Source organism: Danio rerio, chromosome 3 (genome assembly GCF_049306965.1).
Source record: "Danio rerio strain Tuebingen ecotype United States chromosome 3, GRCz12tu, whole genome shotgun sequence".
Taxonomy (NCBI): domain Eukaryota; kingdom Metazoa; phylum Chordata; class Actinopteri; order Cypriniformes; family Danionidae; genus Danio; species Danio rerio.
The window spans coordinates 40,131,854-40,159,465 of NC_133178.1; the positions used below are offsets into that span (position 1 = coordinate 40,131,854).

The 27,612-nt window shown below is 36.7% G+C and overlaps 1 protein-coding gene across 8 annotated transcripts in view; it reads right to left on the reverse strand.

Moving 5' to 3' along the window:
• The window catches only part of sdk1a (sidekick cell adhesion molecule 1a), a 534,279-nt gene that overhangs the window by 174,997 nt on the left and 331,670 nt on the right, over positions 1 to 27,612 (reverse strand). For 4 of the 8 annotated variants that reach the window (XR_012401152.1, XR_012401154.1, XM_009299695.5 and 1 more), the window contains exons 6-11: positions 25,092 to 25,118; positions 20,242 to 20,353; positions 17,728 to 17,918; positions 11,393 to 11,476; positions 5,967 to 6,161; positions 1,427 to 1,543 (exon numbers count right to left, since the gene is read on the reverse strand). Coding sequence is in view for 4 of the 8 variants with exons in the window: in XM_009299695.5 (XP_009297970.2) it covers positions 1,427 to 1,543; positions 5,967 to 6,161; positions 11,393 to 11,476; positions 17,728 to 17,918; positions 20,242 to 20,353; positions 25,092 to 25,118 (726 nt within the window). In the remaining 4 variants the exon portion in view is untranslated. The remainder of the gene's footprint in view (positions 1 to 1,426; positions 1,544 to 5,966; positions 6,162 to 11,392; positions 11,477 to 17,727; positions 17,919 to 20,241; positions 20,354 to 25,091; positions 25,119 to 27,612) is intronic. The other 4 variants (XR_012401153.1, XR_012401155.1, XM_073944925.1 and 1 more) reach the window with 1 other exon arrangement.

Here is a 27,612-nt window from a genome sequence, read left to right on the forward strand (position 1 = left end):
ATTAACATGCAAATAGACTTAATAAAATAAACATTTCTTAACACTTTTATTGAAATATATTGGTAGTAAGATGGATGTTGGCCCGATTGTAAATAGCTTTACATGGACATAGAAAAATTCAGACCCGTTTAAAATGATTTAAAGGGCACATAGTTTACCCATTTTTTATGATTTAATATTAATATTATGGTTCTTTTGAGTGTTGCAGTTTAGGTTCAGTTCAACACACAGTTCAGATGTTTTTATTATAATGTGTTAAAAAGTGTCATGTTGGGGGCGTTTACAAAGTTTGCTGTTTTAGGGGCGTGTTGCTTCAAATGAAAATTAGTTTCGGCTTACCGTCCAACGCCAAGGGGGCGGAGCCAAAAGCTCCCACGCTCTGTGTGTGCAACAGACAGGCTGACAGAAAGAGAGAGTGAAGCTAAGCTAAGCTAAGCTAGGATCAGCATTCAGCTGTACATGTACGACTCGGACACAGACCAAGCAGAGAGTACAAAATCAATTGTGTCTTTGTATAGTTTGTATAGTCTCGGTGTACAAGTGCCGAGCTTGTACACCGAGACTGATAATCACACACACTGAATAAACTTTGACTGAGGCACCGAATGCGCCGCGTCACGGCACACCAGACACTCTCAGTGGTGCGACAGAAACATGAACTGTCCCGAATCGTCGCGCCACGCATTCCAGACCTCCAAACACAGGCCTCCACCAGGGCAAACACAACGGCGCCACGGCCGCCGAGCCACCAACCCGAAGCTCCGTCACGTGCACCTCGACAGAAACCCACGCCCAGAAATCCGAAATGCACCGCGCCGTGCCACGCAAAAGGTACAAGCAATAATTCTGATTAGAGCGATAATGTGGAGAATATTGATCTTGTGTTGAGCCCAATGAGCCTTTCATCTAAAAATAGAGCAAGGGTGTTCCTTTAGTGATATCGCTTTGACTCACACGCTGAAAATGGCGGATATGAACGCGGCCGTCAATCAATATTGGTGGGCGGGGGGACAGCTCTCCTACGTAAAGTTGCGATTGGTCTGAAAACCACTCCAATTGGTCCACTTTTTTTATGTTGTTAAATTGAAAAAAAAGGACTGTGTGTGTTTATATCACCCCAATATGACAGTCTATACACTATATATACACATTTGTCTGTCCAAACAGCTTGAAAAGTAGATTTTTCACCATAGGTGCCCTTTAAGACCTACAACGCAATATGTCAGTGGATTTAAGACTTTTTAAAGCCTAAAATTTGCTTTTAAGACATTTTAAGATATTTATTGAACCCGTGGGTACCTTGCTACTGTGAATAGGCAATTGGCTGATTACTCTACTTTTTTATTAGAACTGAATTCTATTCCATTTCTAACAATGAAATGCAAAACCAACGATAACATGAAGCTTCGTATCGCACCAGAATTACCTCTCCTCCAGACGATGGCAGGTTTGGGGGCTCCAGAAACGCGACAGGTGAATGCGGCCACTGCTCCGTCTGTGACAGTAATGTCGAGCGGCGGCGCGGTGAAGGCTGGAGCCATGCCTGCACGACACACAGACACATTTTAAATCAGGACAAAAATACGCCACATGCGTTCAGTGTCCCCACACTCACGCTTAATGCAGTCCACCCACAATCCCCCTCAGGAACATGCAAATAATTACAAGAGGCCAAACAACAGCCAGCAAATTATATTAAAACAGTGTTATGCCTATCAAAACACTACTGATGCTTTTTATTGTGATCCGGGACATGTCTGCAAATTTGTAGAGAGTAAACAATAGGCAAGAATCTAATTATGCAGTTCTGACACTGTGTCCAATGCAGCATGGCAGAGCTGCTGGGTCATTTTTAATAGGCAGAGATGTGTAAATGAACAGGTATTTCTATTTGGAAAAGTAAAGCATGCCATTTTTTAAAAGCAAAAGATCCTTATTTGGATGCAAATGTGACAATCATTTGAAACTACCAAGACAAGAATATATATTACATTACATTGATGTTGTCAAACTAAAAGTCCTATAATATCATATGAGTCCTTTTTATTGTTAACACCTTATTAGTTACTCCCTTAATCCTTCATGGCATCAATTCAACAAGGTGCCTGAAATATTCCTCAGAAATTTTGGTCCATATTGACATAATAGCATCACACAGTTGCTGCAGATTTGTCACATCCATGATACGAATCTCCTGATTCACCCCTTCCCAAAGGTGCTCTATTGGATTGAGATCTGGTGACTGTGGAGGTCTTTTGAGTACAGTGAACTCATGTTCAAGAAACCAGTCTGAGATGATTTGCGCTTTATAACATGGTGGGTTATCCTGCTGGAAGTAGCCGTCAGAAGATGGGTACACTGGTCATAAAGGGATGGACAAGGTTAGCAACAATACTCAGGTAGGCTGTGGCGTTGACACGATGCTCAATTGGTACTAATGGGCCTAAAGTGTGCCAAGAAAATATTCCCCACATCATCACACCACCACCACCAGCCTGAACCATTGATAGAATGGTAAGTAAGATGGATTCATGCTTTCATATAGTTGATGCCAAATTCTGACTGAGATGTAACGCCAACTTATCCAGCGTATGTTTTATGCAGCAGATGCCCTTCCAGCTGCAACCCATCACTGGGAAACATCCATGCACACTCACTCACACACATACACTACTGACATTTAGCTTACCCAATTCCCCTATTCCACATGCCGTTGGACTGTGGGGGAAACCGGAGCACCCGGAAGAAACCCACGCGAACGGGAAGAACATGCAAACTCCACACAGATATGCCATCTGACCCAGCCGATGCTTGAACCAGCGACCTTCTTGCTGTGAGGCGACCGTGCTACCAACTGTGCCACCAGGACACCCGCAATTTGTAACCAATACTTGCTCCAACCAACTCAATAATAAAACACAGACAGTGCCATTACCAGTATACCAGTGTCGATTACACACAAACAAACAAACAAACAAACAAACATGCACTTTCAAACCTGATTCCCAATGTTAGCATTTTAGGTCAATTTGCAAGTATTCAGATTTCGATAAAATTGATGTCTTGTAAACCTGAATTCTGACTAAACAAGCTACATTTGAAGCATGTGTACAATATATAGTATAGTAAACACACCTATGGTAGACCCAACCAGAAAAAAAAAAAAACATTAATAAGGTTTTAACAAAACTCCTGAATAGTCTACTATTATTCCTTCTCTTTATTTGGTTATCACACAAACTATTCTATTAAAAATGCAATACTCATTGTACTGTATAATAAACCTTTAAACTCGTGCAATCTTCATCAGCACAGTTTATGCGACACCACTGACACTGCATATCCTGACACAATGTCTAACACTTCAAAATCACAGGTAGTGTGTCAATGAAAATCAGCACACTCGATGCACTCTGTTTTTTTTCGAGTTGACCCGGTTCACAGGCTCTCAAGGGAGATAAAGGCCTGTTGAGTGATTACACGCCACACTAGCATTCAACCACTATACTTGTCCTTGATCACTTTAGCATGAAACAGATCTATACATGAATAATAAAGCCTGCAGAAGAACTAACACAGCCCTGATTGAATCCACGGTCAATGAGTGAGTTTAGATTTGTGCAATCGATATGCAAGAAGAGTGCGCAATCTTCAGCCATTCAGCTCTAGATAGAGATTTAATTACATTGAAATTATTAGCTTATCTGCATTAAAAGCTCTTATTTAACATTTTGTTTGCGTCCACTTTTTACTTTTTCCTGCACATGACGACTGATTTTTACTTCAAAGGTTGCACTTCTGGTTTAGGGTTATTTTATCCAATCAAAAATAACTGAAGAAAATCAATTCAAATAATCATGTTGTGCTACAAAGAATTCATATGGTTAGCGAAAACTGAGTGAAGTGTAATTTTGGCTTAGTATTTTATTTTAACATACAAGCAAATCACGTTAGACTGTGTACATATCTTTGGCCAAAGCTCTTTTTGAATTCATTGTGTTTTACTCCTCCAGATTGTTCTCTTTGAATTTCCTGCACTCAAAAAAAAAAAAGAAAAAGATGTTTGCTACTTTTAAAACTACTTATTTAAAATGAGCTTAAAAACACAATTCTGGAGATTGCTTTGAAGAACTTATGTTCAATCTACTTAAATTAGACATGTTATCTTAATGGATTTGTGTTGAAACAACATGGAACTGTGAATTGTGTGGAACCCTGCATTTTTAACAGTGTAGAGTACAGTAACATTCAATGTACATTTGTAATATAGCTGCAGAAATACTTTTTGTGGGGTTTTCAAGGTCTGCTTGAAAGTATTTTGTTAATTCTAGTAAGCTGCCTTTAAATATTCTATGAACTGAACTGAACTGAATAATGACATCTCATTGTACCCAGTTTTTAAAGCACTTGACTAATTATAGTCTACAGTTTTTTTTGTAAATTACTCCCCTGATTCATGCAACGCATGATGGGACACAATAAAAAAGCACAAATCTATTTTACTCTTTCACGCATCTAAACAGTTTTTATAATTTTGTGTTTGTACTTTTTCAGAAACACACACTCACCGGACACTTTATTGGCCTTTTGCCTTTGTAACCGCCCTAATCCTTCATGACATAGATTCAACAAGGTACTGGAAGTATTCCTCAGAGATTTTAATTCATATTGACATGATAGCATCACACAGTTGCTGCAGATATGACGGCTGCACATCCATGATGTGAATCTCCTGTTCCACCACATCTCAAAGGTGCTCTATTGGATTGAGATTTGGTGACTGTGGAGGCCATTTGATTACAGTGAACTCATTGTCATGTTCAAGAAACCAATCTGAGATGATTCGCACTTTATGACAGCGTTATCCCTTTGGAAGTAGCCATCAGAAAATGGGTACACTGTGGTCATTAATACATGGATATGGTACTCAGGTAAGCTGTGATGACACGATACTCAAATGGTACTAATGGGCCCAAAGTGTGCCAAGAAAATAGTCCCCACACCATTACACCACCACCAGTCTGAATTGTTGACATAAGGCAGGATAGTTCCAAGCTTTCATGTTGGTGATGCCAAATTCTGACCTTACTATCTGAATGTCGCAGAAGAAATCGAGACTTATCAGACATGCAACGTTTTTTCAATCTTCTATTCTAATTTTGGTGAGGTCTCCTCTGACCTTAGGCATCAACAAAGCATTTGTTGGTTTGGCTATGCATGAAAATCCCAGCAGATCAGCCGTTTCTGAAATACTTGGACCAGCCTGTCAGGCAACAACAACTATGCCAAGTTCAAAGTCACTTAATTTATCTTTCTTTCTCATTCTTATGCTAGGTTTGAACTGCAGCATATCTTCTTGACCATGTCTACATGCCTAAACGCATTGAGTTGCTGCCATGTGATTGGCTGATTAGAAATTTGCGCTAATAAGCAGTTGGACCAGGTGTACCTAACAAAGTGGCCAGTGAGTGTAGTTAAGACATTGTAAAATGTCAAATGTTCTTCTCTTCGATGAGCAGCCTCCATTTCTCAAAAAATTCAGGACAATCACAGACAATCGAATGATTAAAAGGTCAAAGCGGCAGGAAGTTAAAAATCATTAGAGCAATCTACATGCAGTAAATATGTGCAATCGGGGCTGCTGTAATTATCAGTGTGATGAGAGCAATCCTCTGAGGGGGTCTTAATGTCCTCGTGGACAGATCGGCCCCTGCCCTGACAGACACTACGATGTAATCAACTCCAGACAGGACTCTCCTCGGGGAGCCACTGCATCTCATATATGGAAAGGGGTGAGAAAACACGCAAGCGCAGATTAAAAACAACACATCTGTCACTGCCTTGCAGCGGCTGAGCTTTGCTGCAGGTCACATCTAATACCATTAATGGCATCTCGATTGTGTCAGTAATTATTGGAGTTAGTCTGGAAAATGTGTGATAAAAAAGAATGACTGGGTCGGACTCACTGGTGACATCTAGGTAGGTGTGGACCTGAGCCTCTCCGGCTGAGTTTCTAGCGAAGCACTGGAAGATTCCGGCATCGCTGGGCTGGAGCTTTCTGACCTGAAGGCCCATGCTGGAGATGATCTTGTAGCGGGGGTTGTTGAGCTTACTGAGGGGCACAGCATCTTTATACCACTCCAGCTTGGGCATGGGCACTCCTGCAAGATAAAACAAAGCATGAGGGTCAGATGAAGGTAGAAATAGAACAGTTGGGTTGAGTCTGACACTGTGTGTCAATTTAAAGCGATTTAGATACAGTATTATTTAGAAACCCTATCCTAAAATGTTAATGGTGTCTATGTTATTTGTTTGGATCAAAACCTAATATATATTAAATTAAATATTATAAATTGGTCTAAAAATGTTTTTTTTCTTGTAAATGATTTTGTTTCTATTCAGTCACATTTTTCCTAAGGGACCTCAAATGACCTATAAATATTATATTAATATTATTTTGATAATAAATCAATATATGAAAAACCAAAACAGGGATTTTTTTTTTTTTTTTTTTGCATCAGCACAAACGATTAAGGCTAGGGATGCTCCATTTAGGATTTTTGCAGCTGATACTGAGAACCGGTTCTTTCGATCCCAAGCTTTGATTCTAATGCTTCAAGCTTTATAATGCATTAAGCACATTTTCCCTCTAAGTATGATACTAAAGTGGGAATCTCTCCTTACCTAAGAGAATAAATTACAGATGCTGCATATAATCCCTAAAACACATCTCTTTTAACCATTTAGGTATGAACATGTCATGACAGAAGCAGCTTTACAAAAAATCATATAACACAGATATAAAAATTGGTCAGAAAAAAACAAAACACTTTTGGAAAATTGCAAATGATGAAAGAAGAATTCAAAATGTCTCAATCAAGAAGCGTTTGGAGCAAATATTTGATGCATAGGAAAATGCACACCCATAAATCCATTACTTTTTTTTACAAAAAAAAATAGGCCTATAAACCACTATTTATTGCAATATATGTATATATATTATAAGAAGTTATATTATTAAACATTCATGAAAAAAATAATTCCAGCCATCATTTAGTGAACTTGTAATATTGTCAAAAACACAGATCTTTCAGTTGTATATGTAACTATGTAAAAAAAGGCCTGAATACATGCAAGACCATTCTAATACTTTGCTTGTCTCCAACTATTGACAGCAGATCTCTCAATGGCAGAGGGATTTTGCACTTGATAACTGATATCTGATATCTTTACTGCTCTATTCATTAAATCTAACAAATGTGCTGTTTAGAACATCACTGTCCCTCACGCAATCTATTCTCTTCCTCATTCAATCTTCTCGCCATGATTTCCGGGTATTTTAACACATTTTGGGGATCACAGAGCCCCTATGAATATGCGGGAGACTCATGGAGCTTTCGGGAGAGGTTATAAGGTTGGATGAGACACTAGAAAGGGGCAATCGCTCCGCTCGTGTCACAGCAGCTCAAAACACTGAAAATACAAAGGCTGCACTTGGAACAAAGAAACCATCACTCACACAAGTCGCGGCAATAAACTGTATGAACAAAGGTCACACTGCATCTGTATATATTTTAGCTGCTGTGACACTCATGCAGCGATCGCTCATACATCCACGCATCATTTAACTTTGCATGTGTTGTGGCTGCTGCAGGCTATGTATAATATACGGGATCACTCTTGCGGATTCTGCTTGTAAACTCATAAACAAACCCCTGTGATCGGTTCATGAGATCGGCCAGATTGGCGAATACCAATCCACTCGTTAAATGTGATTATCGGCTAATACCAATCTCCGGCCGATCGATCAGAGCATCCCTTATTAAGACTATTTTGCTGACATTTTGAGTTTGGTGGGAGGCATACCAAATGCTTTCATTTGTTGTCATGCTTACCATTTCATTGATTATACCCACCTGGGGGTTATTTCATAAAAGTGGTTTAGAAAAGCGGGGATTAAAGTCAAAAGCCTGACTTGAAGCCTGAATGAGCCGAACTAAACGTCCACGCTTTAACTGGTTCCATAACAGCAAGTTGAAGATCATTTGATCTGACTAGTCTGAGTTCAGTTTAAATAATCCAGATAACTGCTCGTGCACATTACTGTCATAAACCCTTAAAAGTCGAGCATAGATACATCGATTACGTTGTGTGCTAATATGGCAACATAGAGACCTGAAAGAGCTCTGAAATGAGACACAGCTATGTTCACAGCGAGTAAGCCGCGTTTGTTTTTAGAGTTCAAACATATAAGAATTTAAACATAATAATCAAATAATACGGCTGACAGGAAACTGCAGATTGTTCAATAGGCTACATGTGTAGCAATATATTTTACAATATAGGCAACTATTTAGGCCTATTAACATGAAATTAAATAATTGTCATAATACATTAAAATTGTGCTTGACGCGTGTGTGTGTGTGTGTGTGTGTGTGCGTGTGTGTGAGAGAGTGAGAGAGAGAGAGAGAGAGAGAGAGAGAGAGAGAGATATGCGCTTACTGCCAATTGTTGCTTGCAAGGAAAAAGTTTTGAGTTTTGAGTTTTAACCACTTAAACTCTGCGGACCCGGTACAGATTTAAAGGTCTAGCGTTGCACCAGACCCTCGTAAGTGGTTTCGTTTGAAAGTGTAGAATCTATATTTTATGCACATATGCATCACTTTGGTTTTTATTCTACTGTATAAAAGTTATTTACACTTAAATACACAGTATTTTGGATACCTGAGCTAGGTATTTACATTGGTTCATTTTCATACTTTTTCATATGACACATGTACAAGTTATAGCTCAAATTAAAGCTGTTGCCGGTGCTCATACAGTTCTAGCATTCTTTTTACTGAATTATATTCATATGCCAAACAGTTGCCGAATGAATCCCGGTGTTTCCATGGAGTAGAAATGTAAACAATACATTCATGATCGATAAGCAGCCCCAGATAGCACTGACAGCTGTCATCTCTTACCTTATGCTGTGCCCTTCAGGGCCATTCTCCTGTTTTTGATGTGATGTGCATAAGTAATCCTTTTACATGTCTGATGTGGTCCAAACACAGTGAATTATGTTTGATCAAACAAAAGAATAGTGAAATATGTAAACAAGGATCGGTCTCTGTGGCTTGTACAGCACCTCTCATCTGTTGGAATGCAATAACTTTTGCATAGATTATGGTAGAGACCTTTTTCTTTTTTCTTATGATTACAGACATGTACAGGAACCACCAAAATTAACTACAGCACGCTAGACCACACAGAACCTAAAAGGTACACTTTTAAATTTGAGTTTATAAAAAAAAATACAAAAAGCGCCTCTTTTTTAGGTGTTTATTATAATACAGACAACATATACAGTTATTTTAAACACTTTCAATCGTGTTTTATGAAAATTCAAAGGGTTTTCTTTAAAATGATCCCAAATTTTTGTATTTACACCTCTGCATGTGGATTTGGGAAGCTTTTAAATTTGGTTAGGCAAAATCCAGGCGGAAATCCCCAAATAGCAGCTAAGTTTAAACTATCGTAAATTTGATTTATGAAACCGAATCCGCCATTAATAAACCTGACTTACCAAAATAAGCCTGGCTTTTTCTGTAAGTTTGGTTTATGGAATAGACCCCAGCTCCTTGTATAGATCATCAGTTACACTGTGTAAATAAACCCTCATTTCCCTCCACTTTCTAATTGTTTATTGTCTTTGCTTTTGTGAAGTGCTTGCATTTTTTCCTGCTTCATCATATATATGCATATATATTGCCATTAATGGATTGTGCTCTTTTATTTGGTTTGTATAACAAATTAAAGCTGTTTTTTGTAACCACATCTCATGGCTACAGCCATAGACAATCAAGTTTTTTTCTTTTTTAATGTCCAAGATGCTCTTAATTTGCATCAATCTTCTCAAATCCTTTTCATGACACTTAATTAACGTTTGTAGTTCATTTACCTCAAAAGCTGTTGTATAAACCTAAAGTTGATATAAACCAAGGCTAGTTTAATCATTCAAGCTAATACCAACTAGTGCTGCTGAAATCTGTCTAAAGCACCAGTATATATTGTATAAACTTATAAGCTTCAATAAATAATTTTGCTAACATAAAATTACATAATGTGTATTCCCATTCTTCTCTTTGGAAATGAGGGTCTGTCCAGACAGCATTGGTGTAAACACTTATTATACACGCTCAAAGGTCTATTTTTGAACATGCTGGCTGCACCCTTTGTGGGATATTAAAAAAGATGAAGTGTCAAGTGGAAATGAGACGATCTAAGGTCTTAAGCCTCCAAACAGATTCGGCTAGCATGCTTCTAAGAATATTCTGGCAGCTTGGAAAAGTGGACTCTCGGGGGGGATGATTTAAGCAACAGCTGAAAAAGCTAACAGAGAAAATCATCACTCGCTGCGGCTCTCGTCTGCATCAAGAGAAGGCCACCAGATTGTATTATTCAAACTCATTTAGCGCTCTTTGCCTGTGGTTAACGACTGTGTCGAGCTTCGCTCAGCACCAAACACACGCAGATTTTGCTGTGCAAATTTTTTTCCGAGACGTATCAAAAGAGCGAGGGGCTCCGGGCATGTGTTATAGTCTTTTCCTTGATCCTTTCTAGCTGGAGACTTGTGATTCTGCTCTGGAGAGATATAACTTCTCAAAACAAAAGGATTCCTTTCAATCCAGCCACATAAAAAAAGTGAGAACGGTCCCAGAAGCAGCACATAAGAGAGGTAATGGATTGATTCCACTTTCCGCTCTTGAGGATACGGCGCAGTGACTCGCTTGTTTTTATTTCTCACAGCCCATCTGATGCTGAGGGATCATTTTTACCCCTCGCCGAAATTGCAGCTGAGCCGAGCCTGAACCTCAACGGACAAATATCATAAGTACGGTTATAACAGTTGGGCTGACTTTCCATTTCGGCACTATTAGAAGGCTAGAGAATATTTCTGGCAGAAAACCAATACCATTTCATCGGCCATTTTTCCACTCTATAATGATAATGGTTTAAGCCCCTTCCCATCAACACCTCATATCTCACAGCTAATCGTAAACTCTTCGCCACTCGCCCAAAAGGCCGCCATTTGTCTTCCAGGAAGGCATGCTGACATCCTCTAAATGTACAGATTTTATAAATCACCCCCAAACAGACCCGGGCAGAGTCTTTGGGGTTGGTTAATAGACCCGCGCGGAGCTCATGGGAGTTTATTCACCACGGATAGAGTGTGATGTGAAAATTGCTATAAATACTTTTACGTAACTAAGATTACTGACTGCAAAAGCTCTGGGTGCTCAGGGGGAGGTTGAGGTGTATTGTGTGCCTATTGTGTGTAAAGCATATTGGAGAGAATACTTATAATTCTGGAATCAATGGGTTTAAGTCCTGCATGTTAAGCACTCACCTCGAGCTTGGCACTGGATATCCACGCTCTTCTCCACCTCTCCCATCATCTTCCTCCTGGGCTCGGCGGTGAAATAGGGCGCCTCTGCGAAAGCAAATCAGCTTATTTGAGAACACACTGATATTTCTCAACTGAACACAATAGAACAACGTTTTCCAGGGTATTGAAATTTATAAACGGCATCAGAAATAATCGAGCGATTCCGTAGGCGCAATTCATTGTATTTTCTTAAAAATGGTATTTTCATCGAGCGCAGATGGGCGTGCGACAAAGTTAATCCATTTTCTGTAGCAAGTGAACGTTTACTGGAGCAAAAGTAATGAATTCATAAGCATTGTCAAAATTGAAATCCTCGGCTTCTGTGCTAAATGTGGTCACGTGTCTTTGGCAAACAGCCGTGTGGACTGAGCAGTGGTGGGCATGTTTCACTCACCTAATGCATAATGTCCTCGACTGTATTGTTTGCACTTCCTGCAGAGGCACAGATGGCCACTGAAACTTCATTTTCTCATAACGCTGCGGTCTTACGTTATAGATTTCATGCTTATAAAACATCTGTTATGAGTTTGTAATGAGGTAAATCTGCTATTTATTATCTGCACATAATAGTGTAAACAGCTCTGAATTAATGTTGTTTTGTTTTAAGGGAACATTTCACCCATAAGAGACATAAACAACTCATTCGCCTCAGCAAAAACTAAAAGCAGATATTAGGCAGAATGTTTAAACTCCCCTTTTGCACATTGTAATCCATACAGTACATCTTAAAGGTCTTCAGATTTAATAACACTTGTACCTAACATTACTTACCTCTGGTTATGTCATATAAACACAAGCTTAATGGTTAGCTGCTTGACAACTAAAAATCAATCATATTCAATCAAAGTCATATTAAACAAATGAGTGGAAATATTGCCCTTGCTTCAGCATAAATATCAGCATAATAAATATAGATTTATACAAGTAGCGCAATGATAAAAATAATCCTACTTTATCATACTAATATAACTTTACAACTCAGTAGCAAAGAACAAAAATAAGCCACAAATTTGGCCATTTTAAAAGGGACTGCCTCTTATATTTTGTATGAACAGATTGATTAAGAACACATCTTCACTTCTTTCCGCTGTAAGAAAGTAAAACCAAATGATGAAAAGATGGATGTAAAGATGCTGTAAGTTTTTGGCTCTTCTAAAGCATAAAGATACCATAATATGTTTGCAGATATTTAAGAAACATGCTAAGTGAACATTCTTGTTTATCTGAAAAACAATGCTGAAGTCAGATATTCTGCTTTTGAAAATGTGCAAAACGTGCCGGAACGTCAGTCTTTGTTTTGGTCATTTAACCTGTCCACTGCCAGTTTAGCCAATTATATTTCAGCACCCCGGGTTGCCTTGGTGGAAAAAACATGTATTTTTCTTAATTCAGTCAGAAAGGCTCTCAAAGTGACCGAAATGCGACCTCTGGTGGACAGTAGCAGACTCCAAAATGAGACAGATTCAGCGCTCTATTTTGTTGGTCCATGCGTAAAACGGAAAGTGTGGGTCGCAAACGCATTCAGGGATAGTCAGAATCCATATGTGCTAATATGAGGATGGGAAAGTCTGCTTTGCGCCATGGCGTCTAAAAGGGTTGAGTTTTTTTTCTTAATGAGTTATAGGTGCGTTTTGAGACTAAACCAATCAGAGTATCATCTCCCATTCCCTTTAAGAGCCAGCTGCGTCGCGGCATAAGCGCATTTGCTATTTACATGACGTAAAGTAAGTTCACTTTCGCTTTTGCTCTTGTGGATAGGGAAACCTTTACGCAATTAGCCTATAAATAATTAATTTTGTTTGTTAAGCGCAAAGATTTGTTTCAAAACTATTTCTAAATTCAGTTCTAATTTCCAGCAAACGAATAAATGAACAATAATAATGAAGTGTGATCAAAATATTTCCAAATACACCTGCTATGCCCTATATGGTCTAAAACCTGACAGGAGGACAAATCTAAGCTTTTTTTAATAAAGCAAACATAAATATGTATATAATAAATAATACTGCTAATAATAATAACATTATTAACAAAGCAAATTGAATTAACTGAAAAAGCCTCCCGAGATGAAGGATTCAAGGCAGTGGTTTTTAAATTCATGTAGGCTAGAAAATAAAATGTTTTGTAATATTTTAATTCTTTATATTTATATCCTATATATATCCCTATTATATCCTATATATGCTTAATATTTTAATTATTTTTCATATGAAAATATATTTGCGTTATTTGCTCTACATCTTGTGTGTATTAAGCAGCGTGCAAGCGAGGCGCACAACTAACGCGCTCTGCGCCAGACTTTAGGCCGGGTTTGTTCTGGTCTAAAGAACAGACTATTACAGTTTCTCAAAGTAGCAACGCACCAGCAACGTGCCAAAACATGTCTGCTTTTTTAGACCAGAACGCCTATGGGCACACATATGAGCGCAAATACATTTGCTATTTAAAAAGCATGGTGCAACACCTCAAAATGACCCTTGCGCTGAGCTGAAAGTAGCAAATAACAATTGCATCATGCCTTGTGCCACATTCCGCCAGGTGTATGATAGGGCCCTCAGAGTTCCACATGAGGTGTTTAGTAAGTAGCAAGTAATATAAATATTACAAACGTAAACAATAGGAGAGCAGGTTACATTGTAACCCGTGTCCTAACAACATACTACATGATGAGATTTGCAGTAAGCAATATAGCTGTTTGCACCAGATGAAACATGACAGAATTTAAAAACATCCATTCAGAAACACAGAATAGTGCACTTACTGCACTCGAACGAAATGGTAAGGTTTATAATCTAATTAATACATATTATACCTCTTTAAAATTATTCAATGTACATGCTGAATCACTGATATGTGTTGGCTTGCACTGAGTCACAGTTCTAAAGTTCAATTTCAAATGATCTATTTTATTTTTAAGATCTTATTTTCAAGGTAAACTGACTGCTGCTTTCAGTAGTATTGTAATAGGCATTTAAACTCACATTATTAACATTTAACACTGACTAAAGTGCACAAGGTGTACCTGTGGTGATCATTGTCAGTTTATCCTGTTGTTCAGCTGCAAGAAACAGAAGCCATTTCTAAAATAGTAATTTCTCGTTTAATAAAGAAAATATTCCTTCTATCCCGTGCTGTTACTTTTTTTAGAACACAATTTTATTCAGCCTTCAATCAGCCTTTAGTCTCAACAGTCAGGCACACTACTGTTGGTGTCGTCAATCTGGCAACCTGCGCTTGCGTATGTTTTGAACCAAGTGTGCAATACCTAGTTCAACCACTGGGTGTCAAACTGACATACTGCACCTCTAAATATCTGAAGAAATCACAGCAAAGCAGCAATATCAAGGTTTTTCAGAAACTCACAAATACTAGCAAACATTTATTTACTAATTATCTTATGAAGTCAATTGAAATTTCTAAACGAACTTCCCTCGGGTTCTGCAAAACAACTAATTTTGTCTGTGCGAAATAACAAAGCTATTGGAAAATTAAAGTGAAAACCTCAATCTGTGGAATAAAGTCTGCTGGGACTGCTACACTCAACTCAGAGAAGCTGTCAATCACAGCGATCAATCACAACATCAAGGTGGTGTGTGTATAAGACTCAATAACTTACTAGAAGCAAACATTCAAGAAAAAAAAGCACACTTGAACATACATCAGCATTATTTAAAGCAGAATCAACCTTGATGCAACCAATGGTGTGGATTTGGGGAAAGAGCTATATGCTTGTATGGCAGAAATGGCAAAAACACACACTACGCCTTTAAGTTTAAATCATTGAAATAGCACTGACTTGAAAATGCAGGTGAATAAAATGCAATCTTAGCTAATGTATTACTATTATCCATTTAGCTGCAGCAATCAAGGACGTCGGAGGGAAAAAGCACATTTGTTGATTTATTTTCTATAAACCACTTGATACATCTGTTTAATAGTTCTACACGGAATAAATATCTTCTAATGTACAGCTTAAGAGAGACATTATTGTGGAGATTTACATTTATGGGACAGAACTATGACGCATGGTTCTTCAGGAAAAGACCTGTAGACCGTCAAAACTCTGAAGCGCATCTTTTACATAAATAAGCAGATGAATGCATGCATACTTAAAGATCTTTGTATATAATTCAGACCTAGAGACACTAAGCTGTTGAAGTATGTGCAGCGTAACACTGACAGCCCACATTCATCAATTCACATCCACTCAGTCTCGCCCGGTGCAATATATTCCTGCGGCTATGGATCTGTCCTTCTATACATATGTATTGGACTTCACATGGAGCTCAGAACACCTGTCAGGTGGACTCTCGAACGGACACTGATGTGAAGTGAACAGAAGGCATAAATATTTAATATGCTGTTTAACTCGATGGCTCTCCGTATTTAACTGTACAGGGACAAACTGTACTGCATATAGCCCACTCAGTTCATGTTAAATATATGCAAAGACAAGGAAAGCTGCCGGATTTCAGCCTGACACTTGCATTAATCAGAGCAAACGCTAAAGCTAAATCATTTTGGAACAGCTAATTGAGAAATTGAGATATTGTGTTGTATGCTGCTGTCTCTCGCTAAGAGACGAAGATAAATTTGGGCTAGGAATTCATTTCTAGCACAGCACGTGGTTAACAAGTGTTGCAGAAAGAAATAGTAAAAAAATGTGCCTTACTCATTCATTTAGATAATTTACATAATAAAACAGTTAAGCTATGGTATAATGAAAAATAAATAAATAAATAAATAAATAAAAGGATGGATAAAAAAGTAAATAAAAAATCAAAACAAACAAAGCAATGAATGAATACATTTGGGCTATGAATTAACTTTTAGCACAGCATGCATTTAACAAATGTTGCAGAAAATAAGAAGGAAAAAAAGCCTTACTAATGTATTTAATTCATTTACATAAAAACATTATACTATATTATAATAAAAAATGAAATAAATGAATGAATTAATTAATAAATAAACCAAAGAACAGATAAATACATTTGAGCTATAAATTAATTGGTGGCACAGCACATAGTAAACAAATGTTGCAGAAAATAAGAAGGAAAAAACAATAATAATAATAATAATAATAATAATAATAATAATAATAATAATAAAAATAATAATAATTGAAGCTGCAAGCAGCAATGACAGTGACCTCGCACCCGAAATCACCACCGCCCGGTGACTTTTGGGTGACAGAGCACAATGGACTGTAATAATTTAAGCTAATAATTATATTTAAAAAACTGTCATTGTTAGCTATTTGTGTTATCGGGGACCACTCCGTCAAATGTGATAGGTGGTGCTAATGAGTCATTTTACCACACTCACTTCCGAAACCTATAACAAAGAAAAATTTTCACCACATCTGGTGCGTGTGCAAAGTTTTATGACCCTCAAAATTGCAATTCATTCTAGAGAATAATAATAAGTATAATAATAATAATATTAATAATAATAATAATAATTATTATTATAACAATAAAATTTATATTAATAATAATAGAAATAATAATAATAATAATAATATAATTTTTAACAAAATAAATAATAAAAAGAGCAAGGGAGCAACTCGGTCGCTAATGATAAATAAATTAATTACAAATTAAATTAATAAAACAAAATATATTAGAAATGTATTAAAAATAAATAAAACATTATTATTATTATTATTATTATTAATATTATTATTAAAAATATATACATGATTAAAAAACAAAAACAAAGGGTTAATAACAGTTGTCAAGTAATAATAATTATTATCAATGAATTAAAATGGTTCTGTTCTATTTATATACAATTACATTGATACTGTATAATGCACATAGATGTTAGCAGAAGCATCTTTCTTCTTCTAATGCATTGAGCTGTCCTAAAGATACGATAACACCAACATTTATCTCCTTACTCGTCGCTATTTCAAAAGACTACAAATTATGTGCACTTTCTGTTATTAAGTAAATCAAATGACTTGGAAATGGGTCCGATGGCACTTCGGCACTGTGTATTCAGGATGATCCTAATGTGCAGCATTACCTGGTGATATTCTCATAGAGCACTGTGACCGATAGCTGTAATGCCTGAGGCTCTCCTAAAAGCTCTTAGCTCAGCTAATACAGTGTGTAATTTCAGGTTTTATGCGCAGTAATGTAGTGCTATATCTATCAGTGGGCTTTGCTGTTCATCACTCCCCACTGAGTGGAACCATTAAGACAGCGGATTTTCTCCACAGATGTACAGCTGCGAAAGCATTGTGTCAGAGAGAAGAAATGAAGCTTTTATTGGACAAGGTGTTTTACCTGTGATGGAGAGGAATGCTCTGGCTTCTGCTGGTTTTACGCTGCTGTCCAAGAGCAAGGCCTCGCACACGTACATGCCCACGTCTGTACTCGTTGGGTTGATGATGGTCAGTCGTCGGCTAAAGGAGCCCACGCCGCTCGCCACTTCCACACCGTTTCTCCTCCACACCAAACTCAGCTTCTCAACCGGACTGTGTGGAGAACAAGAGTAACTAAATAACACGTTTTGAGTGATAAAAAAGTCAGCAGATCGATGTTCACTATAGTTAGACATACAGTGACATATGTACTTTTTGGAACATTTTTGTTGAAAGTATGAAGAAGTAAGAGCAGAAGCAATTTTTAAAAAGGAAAGTAAAGATTTTTTTTTGTTTATTTTTATTTTATTATTTTTTAGATTTTGTTAATACAACCCCAAATCAGAATAAGTTGGGACAGTTGGGAAATTAATAATAAATAAAGTATTTAGTAGTGATTTTCAAATTTACATTGACTTGTTTTTCTTGCAGACATTAAAAAACACAAAATATTTCATGCTTTGTCTGGTCAACTTCCTTTCATTTGTAAATATTCATCTTTTGCTGTCATTCAAAAAAAAAAAAAAAGTTGGGACCGGAGCAGTTCAGAGCTAGTCATCAGGTAAATTGGTTAAATAATTATGTGATTTGAAACAGGTGATTTCAATAGTTGTAGTAATTATGATTTGATATGTCACCTTCAACAGTGCATAACATAATTAAAAGATTCAAAGAATCTGGAGGAATTTCCAGAGAGTAAAGACAAGAGTGCAAGCCTAAGCTGAACAACGTAATTTTCAATCCATCAGACAGCACGATCAAGAATCGTCATTCATCTATAAGCGATATCACTGTACGTAGTTACATTTACAAATGACAGTTAAAACTGTACTGTGCCAAAAGGAAGCCTCTTATTAACAGTGTCCGGACGCGCTGTCAAATTCTCTGTGCTCGGAAGCATCTGGGATGGGCCATCATACAGTGGATGTCAGATGAATGAGTCAGCTGAATTATTATTTCCGGTATTTTTGGGAAAAATGGACACCGTGTACTGAAAGGAAAAAAGGATCATCCAGGCTGGTACAAGCCACAAGTTCAAAAGCCAGGGTCTGTCATGGTATGAGGTTGTGTCAGTGCCTTTGGCAAATGTAACTCGAACTTCTGTGATGGCACCATTAATGCTGAAAGGTACATAAAGATTTTGGACACAATATGCTGCCTTCTTTTCCAGGGCATTTTTCAACAAGACAATGCAAAACCATATTATGCACACATTACAAAGTCCTGGTTGTGGAGGAAGAGGATACAGGTACTTGACTGGCCTGCCTGCAGTACCGACCTGTCTCCAATAGAGAATGTGTGGAGCATTGTGAAGTGCAAATTGCAACAACAAAGACACAACAAAGACAAAGACTTGTTTGCATAAACAATGGGACAAAATTACATCTGAAACACTTCATCACTTGGTGCCTTCAGTCTCTAAACTTCTTTTAAGTGTTGTAAAAAAGAATGGCAACATTACAAAGTGGTAAATACTTTACTATTCTAACTTTATTTGAACTGTGTTGCAAGAATCAACATTGGAATAAAATTGGCAAAGTTGGTGTTTATTTTGAAAAAACAAAAGAACAAGAAGCAAGATAGAACAGAGGAACACAATAAATAGTGTTTGTTGTACCACATGCAATAAAATACAAGTCAAATAAAATTTAGAAAGTACAATTTTCTTATTTTATTTGCCTTTTCATGCTGTCCCAACTTTTTCTCTTTTGGAGTTGTAGATTTCTTTTGGTCTTTTGAACTTTCCATTCATAAAGGAATTTGTTAGTCCATTTTCTTATGTTTAAAACTGATTATTTTTGCTCCTTAAAAAGCTGCAGAAACTAGAAAGTTAATTCCACTTTTATCATCAGATAACTCTTTGTAATCAAATCAATGATTAAACAAGAGATGATTTCACAAATAAATAATATATACTCAATCTCATAGAGATGCCCATTTGACAGTAGCTTGAGTTGGGATGCAGGTGTAAAATCATGTTCATAATCAAAAACAGTAACATCTGTAACATTTCATCACCTTGTTTTAAAAAGGTTTCAATTTACATATTCAAAAAGAAAACTGTAAATGTATTAAGTAATAATGCAACATAATTAATATGCACATTCATAATATAATGCAACTCCCATAATCCCACAGTTACAGTCTCACTGGACCATATTAGCTCAGTGATTGTCCAGTTTCCTGCATTACAGTTGTTTCATCATGCTTTAAATTAGTATAAATCCATGGAACAATTTTATAACCTGAGCTCTTCTTGTAAAAATAAAAAGTGTTAATTTAACAACAGCTACAGTATATTAATGGCTTTGAAAGGAAGGTTAAATGGAGAACGACAGTGTGAATATTGATTGTTGTGATCCCGTTAGAGATGAATGAATATTAAATGAACTGTGGTGCTGCTGGGAACAGTGTGTGTCCATATAGCTGTACTCACCGTGCATTAGCTACACACTCCAGCGTGGCCTCGCTGATCCCGGCCACAACGGTCGTGTTTCGGGGTGGGATTACAATCACTGGAGCCACGGGGTCCGCCGGAGCCTCTGAATCTAAAATGGGGACAAGGTTAAAACAAGAGTACTTTAGATTTTTATTTGACTCTACAATTAATGTCATTTTTTAAAAGTTAAACAAGGTCTATGCTGGGCTTTCAGACACACCAAGAGATCCCCCAATAGAACAGTTTAATCAAAAATTAATATTATTAGCGTATTATTACTCAACTGCCACTTTTTTTTGAGTGTCAAAAACATACAACAAAATTGATGGCCGAGTCTTGTTATCTGTTCTAGTGACATTACTGCGTTTTTGCCCCTTATCTTGTTTATTTGTTTAATCCTGTTTTCTGCCTGCCTCTGACCATTTGCCTGCCTATTGATTACGATTCTGGATTGCCTGTATAGATCTGTTTGCTGGCCTGACATCGCTAATAAACCTGCATGTTTATCCGCACCTCTGTTGTCAGTGTCACTTCCCTCGTTACAGAAGACTCAGCCATGAGTGTCTCAAAGTGAGCTGTATATACTGTATGTGTGTGTAATTAGTACTTGAGCAGCATCAGCTGTGTGTATGCAATCAGTCAGGATCAGAAACCAGTTGTGTGTGTGTGTGTGTGTGTGTGTGTGTGTGCGTGGTGCACGACTGGTCCATTTACCAGCAGATTTGTAGTCCTATGTGAGTTCGAATGTTTTTCAGCAATCTCTGGTGGTTAGATCGCTGGTGAACTTCCATGTGCAGGCAAGTGTATAATTATATACAAACTATGCATCTGGTTTTACGGACACCTACAGTACAAATGCCTATTTTACAAGAAATAGTGAACACATACGCTGCCTCTTGGTGCTCTTGATTTGCCGCGCTAAATTAATATTTTTTGGCTCAAACATGCATTCAAAATGTTATGCACCAGTATAAGGGTGGTCAGATGTTTATTTACGTTATCTACTATTATAATTAAAAATATTATTTAGGATACAGATCAGAGCATACTATTTAACTTAACTGTTAAATGGCAGACTCGCCTCCATACATTTTGTTTTGATGTCCTTTAGGGTGGGTCAAGCATAATTTGGGGGATCTGACACCCTCAACCCCCCTGTAATTCGCACCCTGAGTATGTTACTGTATTTATGTAAATATACAGTATACTGTCGGTATACAGTATGCTTTTTCACTCAAAGTGCCAGTAGCTCTTGACTAAAAATAATTTAATAAAATAGTTCAACAATACCTAAAATTCAGCTAAAATCGTCTTTAATGTTACAACGAAAAAAAAAGTCACCTACATCTTGGATGATTTTCAGTTTTAGGGGATCTATCTTTTTTAATTACTCTGAATTGAATTTTGGCCACCTGACATTATGACCTACATCTAACCTAATATTAACGTCTTTTTGTGTGCTTGCTGGTGTATAACTGGCCTAGGTTTCTTTCAGCAATGATTCCGAATGCATCCGCTAGTTTAAATTAGTCATCAATTACATATGTTTCAAATGTGAATGCATTTACCTAATAACATAAAACAACAGATTTGACATTAGGGATCTATCAGCGGGATCTACACTAAATCCGCCCAGCATGTGTTACAGCAATTCCACTCTGAAGAAGACAAAAGCCAGAGCTCTTTATGTTTTATGCTTGCCTGACACTGAATGTTTTGAATAATGAATCTTTTGGCAGTCGTCCTGTAACATGCTCCAAACAGTGGGATTTCTCTCCACCCCCCTCCTCCGGGCTGTTATGCGAAATCATTCTTGCATGAAAATATGCTTTTTACATTTTTAAAATGACCCAAGCACGTCTCCCGTCTAATAGTGAAAAATTAAATACTGCCTATTAAATCAGCTTCATTCTTTCCAGAGGAAAATTAAGAGAATATCTAAAATATTGAAATCATATGATAATGAGGATTTAAATAACTAAGGCGAATGCCGGAATCGGGCCCTTTGATGTCGAATTTGACGAAATGCATGAAGGAGCTGCTGCACTTTCTGTCAAAAAATTGGAACTCGTCAGTAACTTCACGCAATGCTGTCTTAAAATGGACGGGCCGCTCCAATTACAGATCGCATCGGATGTGACTTATTAAATATGTCAAGCAGCATACAGATTCCATAACCACATATTCAGGACGGAGGGAACCAAATGTAATAGCTTAATTGAAAAATTGGCCGAGCTTTAATCTGAATATTGTCAGTGACCTTTAATATTCACAAAAAGAATATTAAAGGTCACTGCTAAAGATTGCATTTCGCTTTATGATTTATGTTTGCACTTTGGGCTACATCTCCAGCAAATATTACCATGCTGCAGGGTTGAAATATTTCTCGACAGACAAGGCAAACTTTTTTCTTTGCCACATACAAACAAAGTGTGGACCAGCCCAAATATTTCACTGAGGTGAAAACATTGAAAAGCGCCATGCGGTTTCTCACATATGTAATGCTAATTCAAGCTAAATCTCGAACACAGTGTAAACAGGAACGCGGTTCGTGTAAGTAAACCTCCAGCGGGCTTTCCTGTTGATAACAACCGAGACCGAAACAGATTGCGTGGAGCACATGGGCCTCCCTCCCTCCCTCTGTATTTGCAGATGGGGCAACTCTTTGCAATACATTAAGATATTATTGGAAGACTCATGTTTGCTTTTGGAGCAGCGAGAGTGAAAATCATGCGGTGTGATCATATGTGAGGCGTGAAGTGTGTTTCTAGGGATCCTGCGATTGCTTACTTCTGCTTCAGTGAGTACGTTGCCTCACCTGTGGCCATGGGAGGCAATAATCTGACCAAATTCATCAGGGATGAGGTAAACATCGCAATTTCCCTTCTTTTACCACATGATCACCATTGGACAAATGAGCCAGATGCCAGTTTCTACTTTCAAGGCATTTGGGGTCTTCAACTTCATGTTTTATCTATGTAAATTTTATTAGTCTGTGAATATTAAGTTATGTTATCTGCTTTTTTCATTCTTATTTTATGCTTGTTATCTCGGCTGAGACTCAAACTCATTTAATTGTATTATGGTGGTTCTTAGACTGCAGAATCTTTTGTTGAATAACTCGCTATGGGTTTCTTGTGATGAAAAGAAAATATTTTATACAAAATAATGCTGTTTTGACTTGCACCGTATTATTTTTATTAAAGGCTTCCTTCATATGGAAGTAAATGAATATTTTCTGTTATGGATTCTTTAAAATATCATATATTGTGTTCAACAGAAAATATGCAACCATAAAGGTGTGGAAAAAGGTTGAGGGTGAGTAAATTATGACATAAAGATACTCATAATCATTTACTTTTTTTTTTTTTTGACATTGACTTTATTAGAACCCAGATTTTGGTGCTTCATTTCAGTGCCACTTAAATACCTGAGCTGTGAACTGAAATCAGAGGCTGGATTTATGGCTGGATATGTGCTTTTATATATGATAAAGCAACCCAGTAGCCAACAAGAAATATGCATTTCTTGTGCATTTTGTAATTATTGTTAAACCTGTTTCTGCACAAGTGCAGCCTGATTTTTCATCCATGCATGTACAAGCAGCTTGAACATGTGTTTTTGCACTATTTAGGTTGTACATAAGGTGTAGGCACCGAACCAGGTCATTGTCTGTTTCATTGAACAACAAAAGCACTAATAAAGACAATCATAACAGACACAATTGCTTTGTCCAATGATCACACACTTCCATACTGTATACTACAGTATGTGAAAAACAGAAGGCTACGGGAGAGGATTTATGAATGGTAGTGAAGTGAAGCAACTGATGCAGGCCGGTCATATGATTATGACAAATGGCAGATGTATGTGCAAATTCCATTCACACTACCCACAGTCGTACTACGTACTTTTCTAACAGTCATGAAGTCAATTCAAGCTGTATGCAATTTTGGACACAGCTAATAAGTTAAAGAGTGCATGCATGGAAAAGGGAATAGTGGATATCATCTACTGTACTTTAATAGATTACACTGCATTTTTATCAGTTACTTTTTGAAAATGCACAAACACTGCAAGTTACTGCATGATAGATACAATGTAAGCTTAATACTATTCTTTAGTGTAATATTTATATTGAAATGTACTGTATATTCTATCATTTTAAACAGGACATGAAGTAAGTCTGTTCATCTTGACTATTAACAATATTCATTTGTAAATACATTTATATTTATTTGTAAAAACAAAAACTGCCAGCAGACGTACCTCCAGTTATGTATTTCGCTGTCCCCAGAAATTTAGACATGGGTACGTATTCGTAATGAGCCTGGGTTTTATATGTTGCTATGTTTTTTTATATACTTACAGTTTTATAGTTACACAGTTTTTCTTAAAAAATATTGTTCAATTTAAAGTAATAAAAAAGACTTTTATAATGTCTTCCAAAAAAAATTTTTTTAGAGAACATTAGAGCACTGTTTAGGCACATTATTTTATATGTATTTATTTGCTACTGGTATCAAAATAATAAAAAAATGAGCATTACTAATTTCAGAGTGGATAGTTATTTTAAAAAGTGAGCCGATTGTAAAATGGGTATATTATGAAAACCTACAACAATCTGCAATCCTCAGCATTCAGCATTTCAGAACACTGAAAGCCTGATGCTTGTTGTCCATAGAAAAAGCCATTCAATGAATTGTAGTTATAAACAAAAACATGAGAACAGAGCTTTGTGTCAAGGTTGAAATGGAGGTTTTACAAGATAAAAACAGACATTAACAAGATAAAAACAGACGTTTTCCACTCTGGGGTCTGCAACTTGGTTTTCTAAGATATCTTACCATGTGATCCACGGTACTTCTTGTTCGCTTGTCCGGCAGCAAGGCAAAAAAAAAAAAAAAGAAAAAAAAAAAGAAAGAAAGGACAAATACCAGCCAAAATAGTGAATTTACAGTATGCATGTGTGAATATGAACAGTGTGATTCATACAAGTAAGAAATGTGATTGCATTCAACATTAAAACACTGACAGCTAGGGCAGGGCGATATGGCAAAAAATGCAATCTCAATAATTATTTTCTATATTGAACGATAACTATATATTTCAATATAAGTTGTTAGAGAGTCCATTAAATGACATAACATATTTTCGGTAGAAAATTTAGTACATATCTAATATCAACACACTTTTAGATTCCCATTGTTGCACATTTCTGCTGTGTAATTGGCTTTTAGATCAATATAGAGTAAAAACGTCCAGAGCTTATCATTGTTATTGACATAAATCTTATTCATGATTTGATATATTATCATTTATCGGCCCAGCCCTACTGGCAGGTCAACAAGAATATTACTCCAGCACCAGTACAAGAATGTTTCCTACTTGTGTGAATCAAATTAATCGTATATAAGTGTTTCTACAGCTTAGGGCAACTGTGGTCTTATGAAAGACTCTTTTTGGTTTATTTTGTCTGATTACAGTACTTCTTTAGAGTATTTTGTATTTTCACAAAGCATGTCTTATATCTACAAGATATAATGTGTTTATTATCATTCTGTATTCAAAAATAATGATAATGATTATAATATTTTGGCTTTTTTGAAAAAAATACTTCTGTGTCTTTTCACAGATTTCTAGCTTGTACAATTTAGCCATAATTAAGCTAGCATTTTCAAATTTTAAATAATAAAATGGTTTGTTTATTTCACTCTCTGTTTGGATAATTATAGTTTTAAACCTAATGATTAATTTTTTTTTAGAATAAATTACCTTTTTTGTTTCAATTGGCAACATAAGTCATTAAAAAGTAGCAAAATAAATTATAGCGCTGTAAAAAAAACTTTTAATGTGACCAAAGTTTGAGATCAAATCTCCTGGAACACAAATAAGTGCCCAAAGTTGCAAAAACCCCATATGCAGTATGGACAAACTAAGCAATTACTGAAATGTGAAAATGAGATCATAATATATTCAAAACAAGATTTATAAAGGTCTACAGTGCATAATGACAATCTACACACGCTTCTATATTTGGAGCTGTTTTTACATTTTACTGCAGCGCATCAACCCTGAGACTCAAACAGAGATAATGTTCAAGTACATGACCTGCAGTTAATTGCAGTTGAAATGTGAAGGAACATGCCGGAACAGCCTTCTCAAGGCTGGAGCGAATTGGGCTGAGACGATAAATAGCAGAAGAAGGGGTGAAGATGTCCTTGTTTTCCTCCCCTAAATCTGTCGTCGCCTTAATTTACACAATGCCTAATGAATTCCTATGAAGCGTGAAAAAAGGTGATCTGATACCAAACTACACACACACACACACACACACACACACACACACACACACACACACACACACACACATATGTAAAAAAAAAACGAAAGAGAATAGAACAGCTGGCAGATTGACAGGCAAAAAAAAGACACTAAAGCTATAAAATATTCAGCGATTCAGGGACTGGGGAAACTTCAAGGCACACGTAGGAGTTTCTTTAGAAGGTATTGTCATACAAACAAGGCTGTGGAATATAGCCGAGGAAATATAAGGAAATATGCGCATTTGTAGATAATGCCTGGGAGACAAATATTTGCTTTGTTTTTGAATGGAAGGTTTAGTATGGACGCCGGATTAAGCAGGCTGGCATATAAGTGGAAGATGGAGGCAAACGGTGGGTGATCCACCGGCACACTGTGTGATTTCCAGAACTGGCACCTGTGAACAGTAGGCCAGATTGACATGGGGGAACCTGAGGGTCTATTTAATGAATCAGTGCTGATATGGCAAGCTGTTTCAACATTTATATTACCATTAAGTCTTACACTAATATGTGAGCCTGAACCACTTAATTTGCATGGGTATTTGTAGGAATAGCCAACAATGCAGTGTATGAGTTGACATGATCAATTTTATTTTAGAATTTTAAGTATCATTTTTCATGAAGACATTGGCAAATTTCCTAATGTAAATATATCAAAACAAAATTCCTGATTAGTAAAATGCATTGCTAAGAACTTATTTTGGATGCGTAAAAGGGTATTTTCTGAATAATTCAGTTTTTCTGAAACCTCAGATTCCAGCTTTTCAAATAGCTGTATCTCGGCCAAAAATGGGTTTATACTAACAAACAATACACCAATGAAAAGCTTAAATAAACTATACCAGTATACATTTTTAAGCTAGTACTTGTTTATTTTTGATAGACTGCTAATATATATTTCATTAACATATGCAACATAATATGTCTCATCATATGACTGTAATGTGCTTTTGGTATATGTCATTACCGGACAGAATCTGCTGACATTTTTTTGCTATACATAATAATACATTTTTAACTTTTATTTAATGTTTGCAATGCA